General features: G+C 48.7%; 1 protein-coding gene across 1 annotated transcript in view; it reads left to right on the forward strand.

Moving 5' to 3' along the window:
• The window catches only part of LOC137454448 (zinc finger protein 585A-like), a 301,011-nt gene that overhangs the window by 176,747 nt on the left and 101,517 nt on the right, over window positions 1-22,747 (forward strand). Inside the window, exon 5 of the mRNA XM_068164487.1 lies at window positions 5,115-5,895. Within this exon, the coding sequence (XP_068020588.1) occupies window positions 5,115-5,895 (781 nt within the window). The remainder of the gene's footprint in view (window positions 1-5,114; window positions 5,896-22,747) is intronic.

Below are 22,747 nucleotides of genomic sequence, written 5' to 3' on the forward strand. Positions count from 1 at the left end.
TCAGCTGGCAAGGTTGGAGCAGCTGAGCCTTGGGGTCCCTTGCAGCGTGGCATTGTGTGGCAGCAGAGCTGTGCTGCTGGTTTTGAGGGCACTTGGAAAGCTTCTGGAGCATTTGTGCCGAGTGTGCAAGACATCCCTGAGCCTAGCAACTCCCTCAGCTCTCTTCAGAATGAACTCTGCAGAGCTGGAAGAGCTTTCCAGGAATTTGGCAGAGGTTTGGAGGAATTTGGAAGGGATTTTGGTTCTCCTCCTCCTTGTCCTCTTCCTTGTCCTCCTCTGCCTCATCTTTTTCCTGCTCTCCCTGGAGGCTGCACTTAGACTCCTAGAATCCTAGAGTGGTTTGGGTTGTCAGGGAGCTGCAAAGGTGCTGCAGTTGAAGCCCCTCTGCAGTCAGCAGCGACATCCTGCACTAGCTCAGGTTGCCCAGAGCCCTGTCCAGCCTCACCTTGAACATCTGCAGGGCTAGGACTGTCGTGGATATGCCCTCAGAAATGCACGGCAGATCCATCAACGAAAAATATAAGTTTATTTATATATATACAAACTCTGTAAGGGGGTATTTACAATCGCCCTTCACAGGTATCAATATTCGGTTAGTGGAACTATCTTTACAGAATGTTATGTATGGGCATTTAAACCAAAATGATTCACAGAACTTAGAATCTAAACTGAGTCAGAGAGTGGCGGGGGAGGGGTTGGTCAGTGACCGGCAACCCTCCACCCGGAGCAATATAAACGCTATCCTAAACGAAGCTCTACAAAGGGCTTGGCTTACTCACAAGCTGAGAACTTCGTGGAGTCTTTCCTCAGTAATGTTTATAATCCAGACAACGTGGCACGGATGTGCCGTAATAAGGAGGCAGGAAATGGCGCTGGCCGCGTGGCCGCACCGCGTGGCTCTGCTGTTCTCTCCCAGGATACAAAATTCCTCGCTCAGAGGGGGGGCAGTGGCAGGTCAGCAGCGCTGGTTCACACAGTCTACCAGGTTTTCTCCTACGATGGATCACGCAGCGGTTGATCCCATGGAGTGCTGTCCACGGCACCGCACACAGCTGGGTGACGGTGGCAAAAGGACCACGAGGCCTCCCGAAGCACTGGCTGGCACGCACGCACACACAGGCTCCAACACCGAGGTGGGGGGGCTCATTTGCCAAACGACCCCTGTTTACCATTTGCCCCAGTGAATACTGGCCCAATAAGCATCCGTTGCCAACGCAAACATTAACCAATGAACTACCAGCTACCAAATATGGCCTGAGTATATGCTATACTCGGGGAAACAAACATATAGCCTGCCTCTAGTACTGCAGGGGTGAGACCACGCCCAGGTAGGCTGTTTACCTGGACTCAGTGGCGCCAGGATTCCCCCTGCTGCCTCCAGAAAGGAGGGGGGACAAAGGAGGGTTAACACATACAGAAATATATCCTACCCAAATGTTTGGGGCACAATCCTGATCATAAGCATCCTTCACTACAAGGACCTCAAGCCCCTCCCTGGGCAACCTGTTGCAGTGTTCCAGCAGCCTCCTGGTGCAGAACTTGTTCCTCACCTCCAATCTCAATCTGCTCTGCTCTAGTTTGCAAAGCCTGCAGGGACAGGACCAGAGGCAATGGCTTCAAAGAGTCCCTCTGCAGCCTTCTTGTAGTTCCCTTGAGGTACCAGAAGGTCACTCCTAGGTCTCCACAGAGTCTTCTCCTCTCCAGGCTGATCACCCCCAGCTCCCTCAGCCTGTCCTGGTAGCAGAGCTGCTCCAAGCCCCTGATCATTTTTGTGTCCCTCCTCTGGGCCTTCTCCATCAGGTCCATGTCCTTCCTTTGCTGAGGGCTCCAGAGCTGGCTGCAGTGCTGCAGGTGAAATCTCAGCAGAGCCAAGTGCCAGGATGGCCTCTGTCCATCTGTGGCCCTGCTGCTTTTGGTGCAGCCCAGGCTGCCCTTGGCCTTCTGGTCTGCAGGCTCCCCCTGTCTGTTCTTGTCCAGCTTCTTGTCCAGCAGCACCCCCCAGTGCTTTTCTGCAGGGCTGCTTCCTATCCCCTCCTCCCCCAGCCTGTCCTGATTGTGAGGATTGTGCCAGGCCAGGGGCAGGACCCTGCCCTTGCTCTTGTTGAAGCTCAGGAGGTTGCCCTGGGCCCCCTCTGCAGCTTGTCCCCTTGAGCTCCTCCAACTTGTTCTGCAGGGTATTGCCTTAGGTTTCAGAAGGCAGAGAGGCTATTTTTGAGCCTTGTGAAAGGAGTTGATGCCAAGCTGTGGCCAGAGGGTTGGATAGAATTGGGCAGTTTCCATGGCTGTGCTGTTCAGAGCTGCATCCTACAGTGCAAAGCATCCAATCCACAACAATCCATAGTGCGCCTGGGCCACGGGAGCCAAGCAACCTCCCTAGGCCAAAGCTTCCTCCAGAGCTCCACCAAAGCAGCCCAGAACCCCAGGCCCCAAATGCCTTCCCCCTCCCCCATGCCTCTCTGCCCCCCAAGAGCTGCAGTTACAGATTCTGGTAGGCAGCTCCCAGGTGAGCCAGGCTGCTGCAGGCCGCAGTTGGCAGCACTGCCAAGGCCTCAAAGCTCCTCTGCAGAGAGAGATCCCAGAAGCTGTTCCTGGGAGCAGAGAGGAAGGGCAAAGGAGGTTGGAGATCCTGTGCTGTTCCTTTGTAAAGAGTGGGTGCAGGCCTTGTGAGAATGAACTAAGCTAGATGACACTTTGTGGTGTAGCTGTGGACTCTGCTGTCCCTTCTGGAGGTCTCTACTCTCTGGTGTAAGACATCCCAGTGCCTTCCACCCAGCACAGGAATTCTCCTCCGTGCTCTCATCCACGGTTTTCTGTTGGCCCCTACGGCTTCCTTAGCCACAGCATTTCCCACTCCACCCTTCCAGCGGCAGTGGCAGTGGAGGTGGGGGACACAGGGCCATGGGACAGCCAAGGCAGCAGGGACATGGATGGGCTAGGAATGAGGGAAGGGCCTGGGAGTGGCCAGGCAGGAATTAGGCCTTGTGCCCCCAAGAAGGAGAGAGGATCCAAACCCCAGGTGGCTAATATGTGTGCAGGGAATGGCAGAATGTGGCAGCATTTGAGGAGGTGAAAGGAGTGAATTGTGCTGCAGCTCTGCCTGTGTCAGCTGGGAGATGAACAGCAGCCCATGGGCGCTGTGCCCTCACATCCAACCTCATTTTCTCTTGGGGATGTGGAGTGGCAGCTCCAGGAGAACTACAAAGAGCAAGCTGAGAGAAATGGTCAGGGAGAGAAGGAAGCCAAACCCTTTTCACTGAGTTTCTTTGGGCTGCAGGTGTGTGAAGGGTGCTGGAGGTGTGAGGTTTGGGCAGGAGCCAGAGACTCCTCCAGCATCCCAGTGAGGGCTGAAGAGGTTTAGCAAGAAGATGCCCAAGTCCCTTCCCCCTTTGCTACATCTGCAGAGATCATGAATCTCCCTTTGTGTGTGTCCTGAGGGCTGCTGTGATCTTCTGTTGGGGAGTGGGCAGCAGAGATGTGTGTGCAGGGCAGAGCTGAGCACAGAGTGTGTGGTGTGGGGGCAGGACCTGGGAGGAGAGCTGGGACCAGAGCAAGATCTGCTGTCAAATGCAGCTGCAGGCAGCAGAGGCCTGGGCAGACAGTGGGAGGAAGCTTTAGGCAAGGCCTGAGAGAGGCTGTGTGGAGGCAGCTGTGTTGTGGTGCTGGCCTGCAGCTGTGTGCTGGGGGCTGTGTGCTGGGCAAGGAGCTGAGTCTGTACTTGCTGAGGCCTCCCATCTTGATCAGCCCTGGCTGTGTGCTGTGGCTGTGCTGCTGGGCTTGGGAGCTGCCCCCAGGAAGGCTGAGCTGTGCTGCCTGGTCCTGGGCAGTGCTGAGCCATCCCTTCCAGGTCAGTGCTCCCCTCTGAGCCCTTTGCTTCTCTGTGGCAGGAGTTGTGTCCCTCTCTCTCCATCATCCCTGCCCCTGTGTGCTGTGGAAGAGCAGAGTTTGCAGAACTGCCCCTTGGAGCAGCCCAACAGGTAAGAAATCCAGAGTGGGGCAACAGCAGGACCCCAGCCCCCAGAAATCCAGAGTCCCAGGGCACCTTCCTGCCTCTTCCACCTCCTCCTGCCCGCCACATTACATCCCTCTAGGGGCTCTGAGACTCATCAGGTGTTGGTGTTTGGGAACTGCCCAGGCTTGTTGGGGACCATTTGTATGGCAGGAGGTGATGTTTGGGGTTGGGACATGGAGGGTGGTGGGAGAAGGTTGATGGTGGTTTGGTCTTTCATTGTTCAGTCCCTCTGCAGAGCCTTTCTATCCTCTAACTGACCAACATCTGCTCCTAACTTGGTGTCATCTGCAAACTTGCTCATGACTGACTCGAACCCCTCATCCAGATCATCAATGAAGATGTGAAGAGGTGGTTTGGTCTTCCTTGTTCAGTGCTGCTGCCTCCATTGTCTGAGCCAGTGGAGATCAAAGGACAGGGCCTGGGCCAGGAACCACCCTGCCAATGCCTCCAGGCTTGAGGAGAGTGGGACAAGACCACTTGTAAATCCCAGGGTACCTCAGGGCACTGATCACAGGAACCTGGGGTCTCAGCACAGGTATTAGAGGTCTCTGCCCACACTGTGGCAGAAACTGAAGGTTTGAGGTCCCCTCTGCATTCTCTCCTCCAGCTGGGTGTTGGGAGTCAGGGAGTGTCATGACCCAGGCAGGATCTGAGGGTTTGAGGTCCTGGGCTCAGGTGCTTCCATCTTCCTTATTGCTCAACTGTGACCCCTTCCTGCCACAGTATGGCCTCACAGAAGGACCCAGACAAGAGCTGGGAGGAGAAGCAGCACCCAGAGATCAAGTTGGAGAAACCAATGTGCAGTCCCAAGGGAGAGGAGAATGAGAAGGAAAAAGAGGAGAAGATGGAGGATGATGCTGAGAATGACAACTATGAAGAGGAGGATAATGATGGTGATGAGGGTGACCAGGATGAGGAGGAATGTATGGAGGAGGATGAAGCCAGAGCAGGTCCCTCAGTGTCACCCAAAGAGCTGAATCAGTGCCCTGAGTGTGGGCAGAGCTTCCCAGGTGGCTCAGAGCTAGTGAAGCACCACTGCCCACTACCTGGCTCCCGGCCCTTCATTTGTGGTGACTGTGGCAAGAGGTTCCGCTGGAACTCTGAGCTCATCCAGCACCGCCGCACCCACACTGGAGAGAAACCATTCACCTGTGCTGACTGCGGACAGAGCTTCACCCAGCGCGGTAATCTCATCCAGCACCGCCGCACCCACACTGGAGAGAAGCCCTTCTTTTGTGACAGCTGTGGGAAGCGGTTCAGGCATATCTTTACTCTTAAGCAACACCACCTCAGCCACACCAGAGAGAAGGCCTTCAGCTGCAGGGACTGCGGCAAGAGCTTCAAACACAGCTCCACTCTCACCATCCATTGCCGCATCCACACTGGAGAGCATCTGTTCCCCTGTGCTGAGTGCAGCAAGAGCTTTACCACGAGTACTGCATTAATCCAGCACCAACTTATCCACAGCGGTGAGAAGCCGTACAGCTGTGCCGACTGCGGCAAGAGGTTCACCAAGAAGGGAGATCTCACAGAGCACCGTGGTGTGCACACTGGCGAGAAGTCTTTCAGCTGTGCTGAGTGTGGCCAGACCTTCAGACATAGGAGCACTCTCATTGCGCACCACCGCACCCACACCGGCGAGAAGCCTTTCACCTGTGCTGACTGTGGCAAGCGCTTCAGCCACAGGCACAATTTCATTGCTCATCGCCGCACCCACACTGGTGAGAAGCCCTACACTTGTGCTGATTGTGGCGAGAGTTTCAGCCGGCGGGGCACCCTCATTACTCACCGCCGCACCCACAGTGGTGAGAAGCCTTTCACTTGTGCTGATTGCTGTAAGCGTTTCACCCAGAAGGGCTCTCTCAACAAGCACCGCTACATCCACACCAGAGAGCAGCCTGCGCTGGAGGGGAGGCATAAATCCACCTAGAATCTGTTGGGTAATCATGATCCTTCTGAGAGGGCCTTTCCAGCACCAAAATCATCCCTTTTTCCTTTGCATTTCTCAGGGACTGGGGATACCAGCATCAACAAACACCTCCTGCCCTTCTGAACACCAATTATTGCTAATGAGAACAATTACAGTGCTGAGTTGGCACATCTGGAGCTCCCAGTGGAGCTGGGCAGGGCTTTGCCAGGGTCTGTCTGGTTCTTCCCCAGTGCTTTGTGTCTCCCTGGGGTAAGAAATCCTCTGTCCATTGACCAATTGTCTCAATAAAACCCAAAAGTTACCCAAATCCTGTCTCTTTGCTTTTATTTCAGATATCCCTGCCACAATGCCCAAATTTTGGGGGAATTTGCTCCCAAGGGATGGGGTGGAGCTGTGTGCCCAGTTCAGGGAGGGGAAAATGAGTTTCTCAGAGGAGTCTTGAAGGGCATCTCAGAGGCATTCTTCAGGGGCTTTCAGGTGATCTTAGGTGTTTGGGATTTGGATGGTCCTGGGACTGACTTTTGGGATCTTTGGAGGGTGTAGGAGGAAGCTGATGGAGATCTTTGGAAGAACTCAGAAAGCTTCTGTTGGCTTTCCACTCTGGGGCTGGAACAAGTTGAAGAGCTGAGAAGAGGTTAATCTGCTTCTCCCCCCCAAAACAGAAGTGAGGGAAAAATAACACACACCCCCAAATCAAAAAACACTCTGGGTTGAGATAAGGACTTGAGACAACATCAACAGAGCTGAATCCAGATGAGATCACATAGTGCACACTGACCTGAGGCTGTTTGCAGAAAGAAGCACAGCAGTCAGCAGCAGCAGCCAGGAGTCAAACCCCTACAGCCTTCCCTCTCAGCAAAGAGCCAGCACCTGAGAGCCAGAACCCAACAGCAGCAACCAGAACAGGAAGCCTCTCATGTTGCCATCTGAACTTCAAGCCCTGTAGTACTTTGCTCCAGCCAGCACTGTCCCTGTGAAGGTGGCATGAGGCAGGATGGTGTGGAGTAATGGCAGCAAACTTTCAGCTTAACCTTTGATGTTCCCAAGCCCTCATTCTGTGCCATCTGCACCATGCCCAGCAGCAATCAGCAGCACACCTCAGGCACTGTCCATTCTCACTCCACAGGAGGTCACTTTGCAGTACCCAGAGGGCTGCTCACTGCAGGTGCTCTGCAGCTCCACTCTGTTCCAGCACAGTCTGGATCAGTCCATGCCCAGTCCAAATGCTGCAAATGCTGGGGCTGTGTTTCCACCTCTGGAGCAATCTGAGTCCAGTGACTCCTTCCATGCCTCCAAGTGAAAGCGAACTGTGGCTTGCATCCCAGTACTCAGCTTCCAACACATCCAGGTGTGGGGATCCTCCTGTCACACCAGAAACACAGATGGGTTCCACCCCTCGTGGTTCGGTGGTGTCAGAGCACTCTGGGCACCTGTATCTACTAAAGCTTTATCCTCTCATGGGTTCAACTTGCCAGGCCATTGGTTCTGTGCGGTCCAACAAATCAATTTGTCTCTCCCCTCCATCTGTTTGGAGGCCGAGGCCCTCTAAGTGCCAGGTGCTGCTCATTGGCCACAACAACCCCATGCAGTGCTACAGGCTGTGGTCAGAGTGGCTGGAGAGCAGCCAGGCAGAAAGCATCCTTGGTGGTACTGGTTGATAGTAGGCTGAACATGAGCCAGCAGTGCACCCAGGCAGCCAAGAAGGCCAATGGCATCCTGGACTTTATCAGGAAGAGTGTGGCCAGCAGGAGCAGGGAGGTCATTCTGCCCATGTTCACTGCACTGGTTAGGCTACACCTTGAGTACTGTGTCCAGTCCTGGGCCCCTCAGTTTAGGAAGAATGTTGACTTGCTGGAAGGTGTCCAGAGAAGGGCAACAAAGCTGGGGAGGGGTTTGGAGTACAGGTCCTATGAGGAGAGGCTGGGAGTTCTGATTTTGCTTAGCCTGGAGAAGAGGAGGCTCAGGGGAGACCTTATTGCTCTCTACAACTACCTGAAGGGAGGTTGTAAACAGGAGGAGGTTGGTCTCTTCTCTCAGGTAACCAGCACCAGAACAAGAGAACACAGTCTCAAGCTGCACCAGGGGAGCTTTAGACTGGATATTAGGAAGAAGTTCTGCATGGAGAGAGTGATTGCCCATTGGAATGTGCTGCCTGGGGAGGTGGTGGAGTTGCCATCATTGGGGGTGTTTAGGAGGAGACTTGATAGGTTGCTTGGTGCCATGGCTTAGTTGATTAGATGGTGTTGGATGATGGGTTGGATGTGATGATCTTGAAGGTCTCTTCCAACCTGGTTTATTCTATTCTATTCTATTCTATTCTATTCTATTCTATTCTATTCTATTCTATTCTATTCTATTCTATTCTATTCTATTCTATTCTAAGTGGACAGAACAAAGGGGTTGGTGTCTGAGAAAAAAGAAGTGCAGGGAATAAAAGGGTTGGTGCCTGAGCAAAAAGAAGGGCAGAGGAAAAAAGGGTTGGTGCCTGAGAATAAAGAAGTGCAGGAAGCACTAGAAAAAAAAATCTTTGGTGCCCAAGAATAAAGCCCAGAGAATAAAAGGGCTGGTGCCTGAGAGAAAAGGGGAGCAGAGAAGAAAGAAGTGCACAGAATAACAGGGTTGGTGCCCAAGAAAAAGTAAGCACAGGGAATAAATGGGTTGGTGCCTGAGAAAAAAAAGAGCAGAAGAAAAATGTCTTGGTGCCCAAGAGATAGAAAGTGAAGAGAAAAAAAGGTTGATGCCTGAGAAAAAAGAGATGAAGAAAATAAATGTTCGGTGCCCGAGAAGAAAGAAGTGCAGAGAATAAAAGGGTTGGTGACTGAGAAAAGAGAATTGCAGGGAATAAAACTGTGAGTGCCTGAGGAAAAAGGGCAGAGAATAAAATTGTTGGTGTCCAAGAAATAAGATGTGCAGAGAAAAAAAGTGTTGGTGCCCAAGAAAAAGAAGTACAGAGAAAAATGTGTTGGTGCTGAAAGAAAACGAGAGCAGAGAATAAAATTGTTTGTGCCCAAGAAATAAGAAACACAAAGTAAAAAAGGGTCTGTGCACAAAAATAAGACTCTCAGAGATAAAAAGGGTTGGTGCCCAGGAAAAAGCAGCACAGGGAAAAAGGGTTAGTGCCTGATAAAAAAGAAGCCTAGAGGAAAAAAGGGTTGGTGTCCACAAAAAAAGAAGTGCAGAGAATTATAGGGTCAGTGTCCAAGAAAAGAGAAGTGCAGGGAAAAAAAGACTTGGTGTCCAAGAAAAAAGAAGTGCAGAGAAAAAAAGCATTGCTGCATGAGAAAAAAGAAGTACAGAGGAAAAAAATGATTGGTGCCCGAGGAAAAAAGGAGCAGAGAATAAAATAGTTTGTGCCTGACAAATAAGAAGCTCAGAGAAAAAAAGAGCTGGTGGCTGAGAGAAAAGAAGCGCAGGGGAAAATAGGGTTGGTGCCTGAGAGAAAAGAAGTGCAGAGAAAAATGTGATGGTACCTGAAAGAAACCAAGGGCAGAGAACAAAATTTTTGGTGCCAAAGAAATAAGAAGCACAGGAAATAAAAGTGTTGGTGCCCAAGGAAAAAGAAGTGTGGAGAAAAAATGTGTTTGTGCCCAAGAGATAAAAAGTGAAGAGAAACAAAGGGTTGGTGCCCGAGTGAGAAGTGCAGAGGAAAACAGGGTTGGTGCCTGAGGAAACAGAAGTACAGAGGAAGAAACTGTTGGTGCCTGAGGGAAAAGAAGGGCAGAAGACAAAAGGTTTGGTGCCCAAGAAAAAAGAAGGGCAGAGAAAAAAGTGTTGCTGCCTGAGAAGAAAGAAGTACAGAGAAAAAAATGGTTGGTGCACAAAGGAAAAAGAAGCTCAGAGAAAAAAAAGTGTTGGTGCCCAAGAGAAAAGAGGAGCAGAGTAGAAAAGGGTCTGTGCCCAAGAAAAAAGAAGTGCAGAGAAGAAAAAGGTTGGCACCTGAGAGAAAAGAAGTGCTGAGGAAATAAGTGTTGGTGCTGGAGGCAAAAAGGTGTAGGGAAAAAAGGGTTGGTGTCCTAGAGAAAAGAAGCATAGAGATAAAAATGATTGGTGGCCAAGAAAAAAGAAGCACAGAGGAGAAAAGGCTGGTGCCCAAGGGAAAAGAAGTGCAGAGGGAAAAAAGGTTGGTGCTGGAGCAAAAAGAAGATCAGAGGAACAAAGGGTTGGTGCCTGAGAACAAAGCAGCACAGAAAATAAAGGTTGGTACCCAGAAGAAAAGAATCACAGAGTAAAACCAGGGTGGTTCCCTAAAAAAACCAAGATCAGAGAAAAAAGTGTTGGTGCCTGAGGAAAAAGAAGGCCAGAGGAAAGAAGGGCTGGTGCCCAAGAAAAAGAAGCATAGAGAAAAAAGGTTTGGTGCCTGAGAAAAAAGAAGTTCAGGGAATAAAAGGGTAGGTGCCCAGAAAAAAGAAACACAGAGGGAAAAAGGGTTGGTGGCTGAGCAAAAAGATACAGAAAGAATAGAAACAATGGGTGCCTGAGAAACAAGAAGTGCAGGGAATAAAGGGGTTGGTGCCAGAGGAAAAGGAAGCACAGAGGAAAAAGAGTTGCTGCCTGAGAAAAAAAATAGTAGAGGAAAAAATGTTTGGTGTGTGAGAAAAAAGAAGCACAGAGAACAAAACGGTTGGTGCCCAAGAGAATAGAAGCACAGAGAATAAAAGGGTTGGTGAACGAGAAAAAGAGAACGCAGAGAATAAAAGGGTTGGTGCCTGAAAGAAAAGAAGAGCAGAGGGAAAAATGGTTGGTGCCAAAGAAAAAAGAAGTACACAGAAAAATGTGTTGGTGCTTGAAAGATAGCAAGAGCAGAGAGCAAAATGGTTGGTGCTTGAGGAAAAAGAAGCACAGAGGAAAAAATGGTTGGTGTCTGAGAATAAAGAAGCACAGAGAAAAATATGTTGGTGCTGAAAGAAAACAAGAGCAGAGAATAAAAGGGTTGGTGCCTGAGGAAAAAGACTTGCAGGAAAAAGAGATGGTTGATGCCCGAGAGTAACAAACACATAGGAAAAATGGATTGGTGCCCAAGAAAAAAGAAGTGCAGAGGGAAAAAAGGGTTGGTTGTGGGAAGAGGATTGTTTTTGGGTAGCTTGAGAAGACTATAGGGAAGATTTGCCTTTGCTCGAATTAGAGAGAGCTATGTTTTGTCTTTGACTCTGAGAGAAGCTGGGCAGCATTTGGTGGGATGTGTTAAAATATTGCTTTGTTGTTTTGACCTATTGTCTGCCTTAATGACAGGCATGCCAGTAGAGAATGACCAGTTGAGGTGTGACACCTGTGCCTTCTGATAGACCAGAGAACCTTGCTGTGGAACATCATAAACGTCTTCACCTGCTTAAATCCTATCCTGAAAGCTTTGCTCTGGGTGATTAAAACAGCTGTACTATTACACATGGTGACCCCGACTGTGCACCTGGAGCACCTATTCATTACAACTCCCACTTGCACCCTCAAGAAGAAATTTCGCTTTTAGGGACTGTGGAGATGCTCATGCTCGTCATTAATGGTAGCTATTAGCTTAGTCTCTGTGAGATTAATCTATTTGCTTTTATGCCAGTGACAATCCCTGATATGCCAGAGATGATAGGCTTGATATATGTCTAAGATAAGGCAAGATACATCAGATAACAAAGAATATAAGGCGTGGCACACCAGGTAACGATATATGCCTAAAATAAGGGGAGATGCTCCCCTAGGTTGGTGCCCTAGTAAAGAAGAAGCTCTGCAGGACAGAGGTGAGCTACCAGAGAAACTGGGGGTTGGTGCCTCCTATTGATGAGAATGTAATGGGTAATCAAATAACAAAAGAAGAGAACTCGATACTGGGAGTCATTACTCATATCTTGAAGAAAAGAGCAACAACATACGATGAAAAGACACAGGAGCAGGGAGAGAAGGCTTTGTTCAGAGCGGCAACAAAAGTAAACAAAATTGCTATGTCTTCCTTTGCAACATGGAGACTAATTAAAAATTCCTTAGACCAATTAGCAGACCATTGTAAAGCCCCCACAATAGTAATCAATGCCATTCCACCAGGACAAAACTCTTCTTTGACATCTACATCCTCCCCCTCCACCACCATGGCCGCTAAACCCACCTGCACCCCTGGAGCTGCAGACACTAGCACCTAACAGCAACAGCAGCCCACTATCCCCCCTGCTGCTAGAACCCCCTGCTGCCGCTGAGTCTAAAGTTCTCCAATGTGTTTTGATTGTGGACAGAAGGGATGTTCTAAGTTAAAAGTTAAAATATCAGAATTGAGTTTTGGGACTATCTGAGTGCAGCAGTGAGAAGGCACTGACTTTTCATCTACCTATCTTGAGTCTCAGAAACGGCCACAGAAAGAGAATAAAAGGTGCCTCAGCAGGGGACAAACCAACAATTAAGCTCAAATTGCTGCTATCACCATCCACTGAAGTCTCCCTGCCTTCGAGGAAAGCTTCACTTTGACTGGAAGCTGTAAAAAAAAGGCAGCTGCTGTGAATTGGTGGTGACACCCACTTCCCCCCCATCTCCCCCCCTTCTATGGCTGCAATGGCTTTGTTGAGCTGTCCAGCTGTCCCCCCCCCCCCCCCCTTCTTTCCCTTGCCTTCTTTCCCTAGCATGGAGAAGAGGAGGCTCAGGGGTGACCTCATTGCCCTCTACAACTACCTGAAGGGTGCTTGTAGCCAGGAAGGGGTTGGCCTCTTCTCCCAGGCAACCAGCACCAGAACAAGAGGACACAGTCTCAAGCTGCGCCAGGGGAGGTTTAGACTCAAGGTGAGGAGGAAGTTCTTCACCGAGCGAGTCATTCGTCATTGGAACAGGTTGCCCAGGGAGGTGGTTGAGTCATCGACCCTGGAGGCGTTCAAGGGGAAATTGGACGTGGCACTTGGTGCCATGGTCTAGGCATGGGGTCTGTGTTGATAGGTTGGACTCGATGATCCTTGAGGTCCTTTCCAACCTAAGTGATACTGTGATACTGTGATACTGTGATACTGTCTCTGTACATATGGTGGCTTTGCTAGCCAGCCCTCCCCCCCTCTCCGTTCCTCCCCCTTCTCTTTCTCATAACCTCTCTAGTCTACCAAAGTTGTGTTCTGATTTAAAGCAACAGTGCTAATTTCATTATTTCTGATTGCAATATGTTTTAGACATTTGTTATTTTGACGTTTTTAGTAGTTAAGCTTTACCAGTAAGCATAATGAATAGTAAGTATTTAGCATTTATAAGTATTAAGTATTTAGTAAGTAAAGTAAGGTATAAGTATTTAGTAATGATAAGTATTTAGTAATTAAAGTAAGACATAAGTATTTAATAATGATAAGTATTTGGTAATTATAATAAGGTATATCAATGTATATATTATAATAAGGTATATCAAATAATTGAATAAGGTATATCAAATAATAAGTAATAATAAATATGATAAGTATGTAGTAATTATTGCATACTATTATAATTAGTAATTATAATAGACGTGGTAATAAAATATAATTAACAATGATCATCTATAAGTTTAAGTAGAATAAGTCATTCTACAACTGTGTGCCATGGCATTTCAAGAGAGCTCTCTGTAACATAGTTAAGGGTTGTAGTAAATAGGTTTTCATTTTAAAAAGCATTTTTTAGTTCATGTAACATCTTTGTGGTTTCCTTTTTTGGACATTGATTTGATAATTTAATTTTAACACAGTTCTTTAGGTTCATTAGGGATTTTTGATATTAGCATAACTTAAGAGTTTCATATAGGTATACTATATAATGTTTGTTTGGTCTTACTTTGTATTCATAAGAGTTTTCAGATAAGGATTACATATATATTTAAAAAAAAACAAACAAAAGAGTGATGCATAGTTTGCATATTTTATAACTGAGGCTTTAGTGATACCAGCAAGAAAGAGCTAACCCAAGTCAACACCTGGAAACATCAATTTTGCAACACAGTACTGCAATCACCTCAACAAACAACAGCACAAGAATCAAGAGGACAGGACAAAAAGCATTTCCCATGAAGCTGAAGATCAGCAGAGCTACCTAACACCAATCACAATGACTGTCATGATAATCTGAGATCAAAAGCATCAATCAGAAGAATCTACCAAAAAAACCATCTGAATTAAGGCTGAATATCATGATTGCTTCTTTGTTGTGTGATTAGAGAGTATGTTCACATGGATTTATATGGTAACTCACCAGTTTGGCATAACTTTAAATAGTTAAAGGGAAGATCAAAATTAATTATAGCACAAAAGACATTTTCATTTTATGTTATATAAAACAAAAAAGAGGGGGGGATTTAGGTATCATGTCACAAGAAAGAATGGTTAAAGCATGTTATGCTCTCAAATTTTCCTTTTCTATGTGGTTTCAAATGTGATTTAACAAAATTTATGGAGGATATAAGAGTTCTGGAAGTTTTAGCTAGGAGAAACTTGAAAGAACAACAAACAACCTTAGGCCAAAGTTAGTATCAATAGGACTCAGTGCCTTTCCTTAGCAAAAACCAAGCATCAAGAGATCAGTATTATTAGGATGAGTAAAAATGATTATGTTATGTTCAATTTTACACTGGGCAGAACCATGAATATTCAGGATGTCATCCCTGAGCCAACAAAGGAGCCTTTTCACTCTTGCTGTTTACCTGCAAGTATTTTCCTTATCTGTGGAGATGGAGTCTGGCCAGCTCTACCCTTATGGATCCAGGAGAACCTTGCTGACTTTAAACACCACCACCACAAAGTACAGAAGCCAGGCTGGGCCTGCACTGAGTGACATCAGAACTGCTCTGCAGAAGAGTTTATTGCTTCTGAAAGCATCCAGTGATCATTTTGTTCAGGGCAGCCTTGAGCTCCTGGTTCCTCAGGCTGTAGATGAGAGGGTTCACTGCTGGAGGCACCCCTGAGTACACAACTGACACCAACAGGTTCCAGGATGGGGAGGAGGTGGAGGGAGGCTTCAATCACTTCTATGATTTTTGACCATCTTAGAAGAAAAAAAAACCCAAAGATGTAGCATACTTTTGAAGCAGATTGTAAAGGACAGTGCTGAAGATTGGGTTTGCTGTATTTGTATCTCTCTGTATCTTGATTCCTGTGTACAATGTGTTCAGGCTTGATCAAGTCTTCTTTGTTAATAAGAAAAGGGAAATGTAAGAATTGAAACTAGTAAGATCGAAGATCTCCTTTGAGAGATCAGGCAGGCAACAAAGAAATAAGTTCAAAACTGTGGGATGAAACTTTCTGTATGAAAGAAGCAACTGTTCTGTTTGTGTTCTGAGCTTGTAAGATAAGTGGAAAGGAATGTGAGCTTGTTACTGAAATGTAGCTGGAAGTTTTGTTATCTTTAACCATATATTATGCCATTTCTGTTAGATTGAGCTAATTCATACAACCTGAGCATTATGTCTTGTATGGCTTACATCAGTCTGTTAGACACGCTGCGTTACACAACTTCAGCTCTTGCTATGTAGTCAGTTTTAACTTGCTTGCTTCTGTGTATGCAAAGGATGTTAGAAAGGTCAATAAAAGTGTTGTTCTATTAGAAAACGTAAAGGGGGAGATGTGGGAAGAGGTTATTTTTGGATAGCTTTTGAAAGCTATAGGGAAGATTTGCCTTTGCTGGAATTAGAGAAAGCTATGTTTTGTCTTTGACTCTGAGAGTAATGCAAACACCTTGTAACCGAAGGAAACTGGGCAGAAGCTGTTTGGATGTGTCAAGATATTGTTTTGTTATTTTGACCTATCGTCTGCCTTAACGACAGGCATGCCAGTAGAGAATGACCAATTGAGATGTGACACATGTGCCTGCTGAGAGACTAGAGAACTTTACTGTATAATGTAATAAACATCTTTGCCTGCTTACATCTGGTCCAGAAAGCATTGTTCAAGGTAATTAAAACATCTATACCACAACACTGATAACTCTGTGCACATTTCAGGGCACAGCCCAGGAAGGGTGATGTGAGCAGACAGCAGCATTTGCAATGAGCCTGTGCAGGACACCTGAGAGGAATCTCCCTGGGACAGGGAGGTTTGTGCTGCAGTCACACACACAAATGTCAGAGCTCTGTCAGGTGTCCACACCTGAGCTGGCCTCATGAACTGCTTCTGCACCTCAGGATGTTCAGACAGAGTCTTTCCCCATCCCTCACACAGGCTCTGCACTGCAGCAGGCAGAGTGTCCCTGGCCTCCTGCTGCCCCTACCAGAGGCTAGGAGTCTCCTCACACCTCCAGTGCCTTGGTACCCCAGCCACAGCTGATGGTGTTTGTGCTCACTCAGCTTCCTCTCACCCCACACACCATGGCCATGCTTGCATCTCTTCTGTGCAATGCCAGCAGCCACTGTTGACCTCCTGAGCCTGTGACCTGCAACTGGGGGACAAAGAAACTTTGCAAGCTGGGGAGAGAGACCAGTGCTGGAAATGATGGTGGTGAATGGCTAGAGCAGGATGATTACCCTGGGACAGATTCCCCAGGCTGTGCAGTGAACAGAGACACAGATCACAGCCTGCTCTGTTGCTCCTTCAGGCCTCTTGCAGGAGGCCTGTCTGTGTCAGGACACTGCTGTGTGCCCCACACCTGCACACTCACACTTTGGCTCTTCCCTGCTGTTTGCCTCCCTGGGACACTTTCTTGGGCCTGCTCTGGAGAGAAACTTTGGATGAAGCCCTAAGCCTTCAGACTCTGCTCTGAGCAGATCATCTGTCATTGTGGAACTCCTCTTGGGGGCCAGCTCATAGTAGTTCCCATGGCCTGTCCCTGCCTGTGGTTCCAGGACTGGCATGCAGCAGAACAATGACCAAGCTGCCACAGCACTCAGGCCTTGCACTGACCCAGAAGAGGCTGGAAATGGAAAGAGAACAGCCCTGGAAGTAAGTCCAGGTGCTAGTGCTCCCTGGCAATGCTGCTGTGCTGGTACTCTTTGTCCCTCTGCCTCTGCACACAGGACTTGTCCTAAAGCTCCAGAGGAGGCTTGGAGGAAGGTTCTCAAGAAACAAAACTGTTACTGAAAGGCTCTTTATTTTGTTTAACTGAACAAGGACACAGACCCTGGGACACAAACACCAGATAAATAAAACAAAGCAGAGAGTGAATTAGCACAGGGATGTCAACATTATAAACAGGAAAATCCACCACCACAAAGTACAAAAGCCAGGCTGGGCCTGAGCTGAGTGACATCAGAACTGCTCTGCAGGAGAAGACAAAGAGTTTATTGCTTCTGAAACTGTCCAATGATCAGTTTGCTCAGGGCAGCCTTGAGCTCCTGGTTCCTCAGGCTGTAGATGAGGGGGTTCACTGCTGGAGCCATCACCGAGTACAGAACAGCCAGTAACAGATCCAGGGATGGGGAAGAGATAGAAGAGGGCTTCAGGTAGGCAAAAAAGGCAGTGGTGATAAACAGGGAGACCACAGCCAGGTGAGGGAGGCAGGTGGCAAAGGCTTTGTGGCGTCCCTGCTGAGAGGGGATCCTCAGCACTGCCCTGAAGATCTTCACATAGGACACCACAATCAACACAAAACAGACAAAGACTAAACAGACACTGGCCACAATAAACCAAAGTTCCCTGAGGTAGGATGTGGAGCAGGAGAGCTTGAGGATCTGGGGGACTTCACAGAAGAACTGGTCCAGAGCAATGCCCTGGCAGAGGGGCAGGGAAAATGTATTGGCTGTGTACAGCAGAGCATGGAGTATCCCACAGGCCCAGGCAGCTGCTGCCATGTGGAGACAAACTCTGCTGCCCAGAAGGGTCTCATAGTGCAGGGGTCTGCAGATGGCAACGAAGCGATCGTAGGACATGGTGGTGAGGAGAAAATACTCTGCTGCCATGAAAAAGGTAAACAGAAAGACCTGAGCAACACATCCTGCATAGGAGATGTTCCTGGTGTCCCTCAGGGAATTTACCATAGATTTGGGGACAGTGGTGGAGATGGCACCCAGGTCAAGGAGGGCGAGGTTGAGGAGGAAGAAGTACATGGGGGTGTGGAGGTGGTGGTCCCAGGCTATGGTGGTGATGATGAAGCCATTGCCCATTGTGGTGGGTTGAAATTACCTCCATCATTACCTTTGTCAGAGCAGCTCAGTTAGAAGCAAATGAAGCTGGATTGACAAGCAAGAGCTACACTCTACAATGGAATGCAATGAACAGGTACAAAACATACAGGAGTGACAATATTAGACAGGTACCAAATGACACGAAATCCACCTGGTCAGAGACCAGGGAAGCTGTTCCACTGCCCCTACCCTCTACCCCCCTGTTCCAAGAGAGAAAGGAGGAGTGGAGAGAGAAAAAAAGCAGTGGGTTAGATTTAGCCAAAGCCAGCCAAAGCAGGTGATCTCTCCTGAGTGAAGCAAAACAGCTGAGAACAGAAGAGAAGAGAGAGAATTGTTATGGTACAGCTCCTCTGGTTCCAGATATTTATTCAATGAATTTGTTTAGAATAATCTTTTCTTTTCCTTTTCACACCCAAGAGTGATCCATTTATTTTGTTTCTACTTTTCTGCTCAAAATCTGTAACTGAATTTTAAAGGCATAGCCTAAAACCACCACAGCCATGGAGAGGTGGAGAAACAGGGAGCAGGCCTGCAGTGCTGCAGAGACAGTGAAGGGAAGAGAGAAAGGCAGAGGGGCTGGGGGTGAAGCCTTCTCCTTACCCAGCGCTGCTCACTGCTGCTCACAGGATGGAACTGAAGGGCTTTGGTCCTCCTTCTGCATACACACTCCAGGAGCCTTCAGCTGAACATCAGCTGCCGAGATGGAGATGCCTCCAGGATCTATGGCTGCAGTGTCCTGCACCCACAGACTTACCAAGTCTGTGACTGCAGTGACTTCTCCTCTAGTGAGCAATCATCTACCCTCCCAGTCCTGGCCACCTTGAAGCTCTCTCTGCCTTCCTCATCTCCCTGACATCCTCTGGCAGTGTCCTCAGCCCTGCTGTGCTGTGAAGAGGAGCAGCTCCTGGACAGAGCTGTCTCCTGAAGCTCTGTCTGCTTGCCAGCAGATCCCTCCAACCCAGGAGCCTGGCCTAGCACAGCACAAAAGGACCAGCCAAAGGCATTTAAAGGAGCCCTCTGGTGTCTGTGTTTCCAAGTCCCCAAGCCTCAGAGACTGAGAAGCTGATGAAACCTCTCCAGAAGTGAAAGTCAGATTCAGACTCTGAACTTCATTCTACTGTTAATGGGTCCCAGTGAAGCATACTGGGAAAATGTCCCCAGGGTCTGGTTAGAGCAGGTGACAGTGGATGCAAGGGAAGCATCACTGAAGGCACTGAACCATCACCAGGCTTGGTGAGAGCTGTGAACTGAGGCAGTACTGACTGGTCAGGACAAGCAGCTCAAGGTGGCTCTGCTGCTGAGTGAACCTGGAGGGGTTTAATTGATCCAAAGGGCCAAGCCCTGAGCCCCAGCCCCTGGCAAGATAGATCCTGTCCCTCACCTGTGGCTCAGGCCTCTGCTGGGGGCAGTGGAGAGTGAGGATGAGCAGTGAGCAGGGTAGGACCTTGTCAGGTTTTGCTGTGGTTTGCTTGCAAAGAGACAACTCCTGCTGAAAAGGAATGAAATGTACCTTTAAAAAGAATTTTTATCAGGTGCTTTGTGCAATAAAAACCTCTTCAATTAGCTGCAGAAATCTTGGCAATAATTAGAGCTTCAGCAGTATTTAATGAGCCCCATGGAGTATTTGGGGCTGATTACATCATCCTGAGGTACTGCCAGGAGACTCTACCAAGGTACTGCCAAGAAGCCTCTCAAGAAGTCCAGGTCAGAAGAAAACTCCAAAGTACCTTGAAGCACTGATTGGCCTCACTGAGGCTTGTTACTGACAAAGGCTCCCCAGGGACTCGTTAGAGCAGCTTGTTAGAGGCCAGGATTGCAGGGAGACAAAGGCAAAGTACAGGGCAGAAAAACTTGCCTTTGGTCTAGGAAGCAGAAAGGCCAAACCCTGACCACTGTTCTTGCAATAGAAGAACCTCAAAGCGTCAAAGCCAAGTTCCTCCTCACAGGCCTTGGTGGCAGAGGCAACTGCCAGAGCCATGGGGACAAAGTCTTTGGTCCTGTTGGGCCTCTCAGCCTTGCCAGAGCCCTTGGCCATCCCTACTGCAGCCTCTTCTACACTGTCCCCTGCCTGCAGCTCTTTCCCTTCAGGCTGCTGACACCAATCTTGCTTCCCCAGCCAGCTCTTCCCCTGCCATTTCCATCCTTTCCCTGAGCTGTGTCAGCTCTCCCTGCCATTTTCTGACACCTCTGGATGGCCTCATGCATAGCAGCTCTGCCCTTTGAGGGTCATTTTTTTGGCCTTATCTCTACTCTGAACCTTCCAAGATGCACTTTGTGGAGGTTTTGGTCTCTTCCCACTCCCCAGAAGATCTCAATCCTCTCTGAAACCACCCTTCAGCCATGTGCACACTGCTCTGGCAGTGCCCTGAGCCTTCATTCAGCAAGCTGAAGCAGCCCAGGTCCCTCAGCCTCTCCTCAGAGATGTCAACCCCCATCCTGGCAGATTCTATTCTAATATTTATATAATTCATATTTCATATTCATAGATTAATAACCTCTTTGTCACACCTTGCTGCTAGGAAAGGTTATGGAGCAGGTCATGCTGCACTTACAAGATAACCTGGTGACCATCCCCAGTCAGCAGGGGTTTATGAAAGGCAGGTCCTGCCTGACTAATCTGATCTCCTTCTACATAAGGTGACCTGGCTAGGGGGTGAGGGCAGGGCCGTGGACACTGTCTGCCTGGACTTTAATGAAGGCTTTGACACTGTCTGCCTGTCACAAAGGAGAGAGATCAGGCAGGACAGTTATGAAACAGCAAACCTCTGCCCTATTACAATGCAATCTGCTCCCCTGCCAATAGAATGAAATGACCAATTGGATTGTCAGCTGGGGAAGTTCTGTTATTCAGCTGCTTAGACTACCAAATTATTTATAGCATTCCAGTGTTGGGAAAGATGAACCAAAACTTGCCCCAGCTCACTTAGAAAAGGGAAAATCTCCCAGGGCGTGATGGGTGGAGGCAGACCCCCTCCCCACCACGGGCAAAAAAAACAACTTAAACAAACGGATTGCAAAAGTGATGGAAAGTTTAAATGAGAAGCAGTGAATGTTTGCAGAGAGCCAGGAGCACAGTGACAAAAGAGATCCCAAAGCAGATCCAGAAACATCCCATCCCCACCTGAGGGTACACCCGAGACCCCCAGGGCTCCTTCTTCCCCCCTCTGCCCCACTCCACTGCTAGACTAGTCTCAGCTGGCCAGATCTGAGACTGCCCATTCGCCTGGCCTCGGGCCTAGCCAGGCCCAAGGCTGGGAGACATCTCCCCCCAGTTACCAGGTGGTGGCAAGGAGAGAAAGAGGAAGCAGAAGGACCCCCGCTGAGATTTATAGTGGCACAGGAAATTATGGTATGAAATACCTGGTTTCCTGTGTCCCCCCACTGGAATGGAGTTTTGGACACAGGAAGTACACCTTGTATGAGCACAGCAGAGGGCACCTAGCCCAAACTGCTAAATGCCACCCCTTATTTCATACCATAATCCCTGTACCCAAACATATCATCAAATCAGAAATCTTTGGAGCATTTCAGTGTTAGGAAAGGTGAACCAAAACTTGCCCCAGCTCACTTAGAAAAGGGAAAATCTCCCCGGGATACCCAGAAACTACACTCCCCAAAGACCAGAGAGGAGGAGGTGAAATTCCTTAGGTTCCATGCTAGAAGGTAGCAGTGTCTTGCCAGGCATAGGGACAAATCCTGAATGAGCCAAGCCCCCAGGAACCGTCCCCTGGCAGTGAGAAGTTGCTACCAGTCCCAGCACCGCTTTGCAAAACCCCAGGACAATCTGCAGAGCCTGGGAAGAAGCTTTCAGAGCTGCCTGCTGTTGTGCTGCAGCCAGAGCAGCCAGCGACCCAAGCCTTACCAGCTAGCATACAGCAGCCTCCCACCCCTGCTTGGGTGCAACTCAGTGAGTGCTTTATTGCCTCCTTTGTTTGATGGTTCTTGTCAATGTGGTGAAGACACATTGTGCCCAGAATTATGCCCCAGATACTGAAACTTGTCCCAGCATGTGTGGACACATTCCCCTCCTTTCCTGAGGGGAACAAAGGCCAAGGTGTTAGCCAGGCAGCATGGACAACTGCACACACCTATGGCATGGGATGCTGGTGCTGATACCAAGCATGGCATAATGCTGGCTTCAGGCTTCCTATAGGCTGAAGCTGGTTGTTTACGAGAGTGTCCATTACCCAAATCCAGCCTCAAGGAACTTGCAAGTATTACAGCAACTTGTAAATAAGTTGCCCTCTTTCTCTTTGTCCCCTCTCTCCTTGCCTGAGCTGCTAAGCTTGTTGCCTACATGACACAGTCTTTGCTATTAAGCTCATCAGTATGAAGTCTTCACACCTCCCATTACAGACAATGCTTTTATTACCTCCCAGTACAGGCTGGATCCTAGGATGCCCTTCCAGTACAACCTGACCCCCTCGCATCCTCTCTACTCAGTCCCCTGCTCCAATGGAATGGAGCTGAGCCAATCTCTCGCCTCACCCCTTACAGTTCAGCCCCTCCCAAACCCACCCCTGACCCTGACTCTGCCCCCTTTGCTCATCCTGCCTCCAGCCTTTACCCTTGGCGTTGACCCTTGGGTGTTAACCCCAGGCCTCAACCCAGCCACAACCCAACCTCTGCCTCTCAGAACTGGCCCTCAGTTGAGCCCTTCCCAGAACACTCAGCAGGACATCTGAAGGAAGGAGACTTCTTAACCTTCTCACTACCTGTTAGAAACTCTCCCACTTGAACACAAGCCCTATGAGGAGAGGCTGAGGGAGCTGGGATTGTTTAG

The sequence above is a fragment of the Melanerpes formicivorus genome, unplaced genomic scaffold, assembly GCF_026170545.1.
Source record: "Melanerpes formicivorus ecotype bairdi unplaced genomic scaffold, bMelFor1.0.p_v2 SCAF_80, whole genome shotgun sequence".
NCBI classification, from domain to species: Eukaryota; Metazoa; Chordata; class Aves; order Piciformes; family Picidae; genus Melanerpes; species Melanerpes formicivorus.